General features: G+C 38.0%; 1 protein-coding gene across 1 annotated transcript in view; it reads left to right on the plus strand.

Moving 5' to 3' along the window:
* The window catches only part of LOC103514753 (protein peanut-like), a gene marked incomplete at its 3' end in the record, with an annotated part of 3,419 nt that extends 1,355 nt beyond the window's left edge, over window positions 1-2,064 (plus strand). Inside the window, exon 3 of the mRNA XM_008479657.1 lies at window positions 1,978-2,064. Within this exon, the coding sequence (XP_008477879.1) occupies window positions 1,978-2,064 (87 nt within the window). The remainder of the gene's footprint in view (window positions 1-1,977) is intronic.
* Window positions 2,065-2,686: the final 622 nt, after the last annotated feature.

Below are 2,686 nucleotides of genomic sequence, written 5' to 3' on the forward strand. Positions count from 1 at the left end.
AAAAAAAATTTTAACATAAAATAAAAAAAAAAAAAAAAAAAAAAAAAAAAAAAAAAAATCAGTAAAACATCAAAACTCTGTTCCGTGTTGATTTATGCCGGGCGTCTCTTCAAACTATTGACGTAGGTTTTTTTTTTTTTAAGAGGTTTGACAGAGGGAACTGTAACTGCTATGGTCTTATCGTCCCGAAATCGAAGAGAGAAGGAAGACAGGATAGGAGAAAGCCAGCCGTTCCGAGAACGAACATTATCCCATCGGGATAAAATCCGCCCCGGGCGGGAATCGAACCCGCGGCCTAGCGCTTACAAGGCAGACGCACTACCAGCTAAGCTAACTAGGCTGGCTCTCCGAGGCTTGGGTGTAGGGGCAAACAGCCCTAAAGGATGGGTTATACGTACCTACCTCGGTGGTGTAGTGGTCAAGGCGCTCGCCTGGTAAACAGGAGGGCGTGGGTTCAATCCCAGCCGAGGTATGGAATTTTATCCTCAAAATAATTTGAGAATTTGACCGCAATAATAGTAGTAGCCTACTGCTGGAGTAAAGGGACTTTTCAGTCCTATGCGAGCAGTATAAATAAGCACTATTATTATTATTATTATACGAATCTACGTATAACTACATGCTATCAAAGGTAAAAATCAAATCTCAAATTATTTGGGGTAAAGCAGAGTTTTTTCACATCTTTTGGATATCTCAGTATTACTAAGTCCTCATATTAATCGCATTATTCGCATTAAAATGTTGTATTTACAGTTCTCCTAAAATCATCATCATATTACTTTATTCAATTATCCAACTGTACCATTCCTGCTCCGTCCTCACACTCAATCAATCTCAACTTCTTCCTCGAACCTCTCATTCTCATTGAAATCGCCCGCACCACCGATAAGTCCTATTACTTACTAAGTCCTTCCTTTGCAACCAATTTCCATTATAAATATGGACTGGTTACTGAAATTTTCAGTAATCTTTTTACATTTACACTGGTAATGGCGCCTTTGGTCGCTACTCGATAAAAGTACCTTCGGTTTTGGCCGCAAATTTTTTACAAGAGGATAGAACAATATTATTTATTAAAACATACAAAAACAGAGATGAACATAATGAAATACTTAAAATGAAAAGATCTATAGAATACAACTTAAGAGGGGAAAGTATACACATGCCATTCTGTAAATTAGAAAAAACGACTAAAAGTACAATCATTAGTGGACATACTTTCTATAATGTCCTTCGCACTCAACCTTTGCTATATCTTTAGCAAGGACAATTTCAGGCTGGTATACTCCCTGTTTAAAGTCCCCCGGCCCGACAAGGCTCAGGAAAACAATTCATACATAAATAGAACCTTATCTATCTTCAGGTGGAAACGTCGCGATGTCTCCTAGTAGAAAACAACGTTAAGCTCAGCTCAATACAGAACGTATCTAACCCGTGCACGGTCACTATTGAAACTCGACAGTTACACGCTGTGTATTTTGTAACGTGAGGGGTTTTGTGTAATCATCCGAATCATTTTGACCCAAGTTGCAGAGTCGTGTTCTGTTTTATTTTGAACACCTTTAAAAAATTCAGGACCAAAGCTGACCAGTGCAGTGTTTTCTTCGGTCAGGTCAGGAGCTTGTTGAAGAGTTTGGTCATGAGAAATTAGCGACATTAATAGAATAGAATAGAATATACCTTGTTTATCCTGCCAGAATGAGACTGAAAAGTCCCTTTACTCCCGCAGTCTAAACAAGGTCTTGTATATTTCATAGGAAAAGTTTACAGGTTTATAAACCTTGCTTAACTTAAAAAAAAATGTTGTATTTCTGTTCTGACTAAAACTGATCGATTGTTTTTGGACCAGATGAATTACTCAGACAATGTTCTGACTAATTCAAAGTATTTAGACATAACAGAAAACCCCTGATGTTATTTCCAAGCTTCCTCCTTAGATCTGGAATCATGCCAACTAGGAATCTCACATAAGCTCAGCCTGACTGTGGTAGATACCCCTGGATTTGGTGATGCCGTGGACAACAGTGACTGCTGGCAACCAGTCATCAACTATATCGAGAACAGGTGAGCCAAAAGATCCGGGTTCGATTCCCATCATCTTCGGTGGTGTAGTGGTTAAGCCTGGTAAACAGGAGGGCGTGAGTTCAATCCCAGCCGAGGTATCAAACATCTTTTAGTTATTTTAAGAAAGGTTACTTTTTACATTTTATTTTTAGTCGTATGCATTTATGTATGTTACCATGTATTTCTCTGAAGTTTTTCCAACGTCGAGGAGTGAGTTCCAACTCAATTGGTCTCAGTTATGGAGGGTACCCGGGTTCGATTCCCGTCTTTAGTTATTTTAAGAAAGGTTACTTTTTACATTTTATTTTTAGTCGTATGCATTTATGTATGTTACCATGTATTTCTCTGAAGTTTTTCCAACGTCGAGGAGTGAGTTCCAACTCAATTGGTCTCAGTTATGGAGGGTACCCGGGTTCGATTCCCGTCTTGCCAATTTCCTCTACGCTAATGGTGGATTTCACCAATGAATTAATGAGAGATTTCACCAATGGGAGAATTTTTAATGGTCCAAAAAGGAGTTTTTTAAAAACTCCTTCTTAGAAGTTTTTTTTTAAAAAAAAAACTTCTCCTTTGCAATTTTTATTAATGATGCAAAAAGAAAGAGTTTTTAAAAACTCCTGTT

The sequence above is a fragment of the Diaphorina citri genome, unplaced genomic scaffold (genome assembly GCF_000475195.1).
Source record: "Diaphorina citri unplaced genomic scaffold, Diaci psyllid genome assembly version 1.1 scaffold1217, whole genome shotgun sequence".
NCBI lineage: Eukaryota > Metazoa > Arthropoda > Insecta > Hemiptera > Psyllidae > Diaphorina > Diaphorina citri.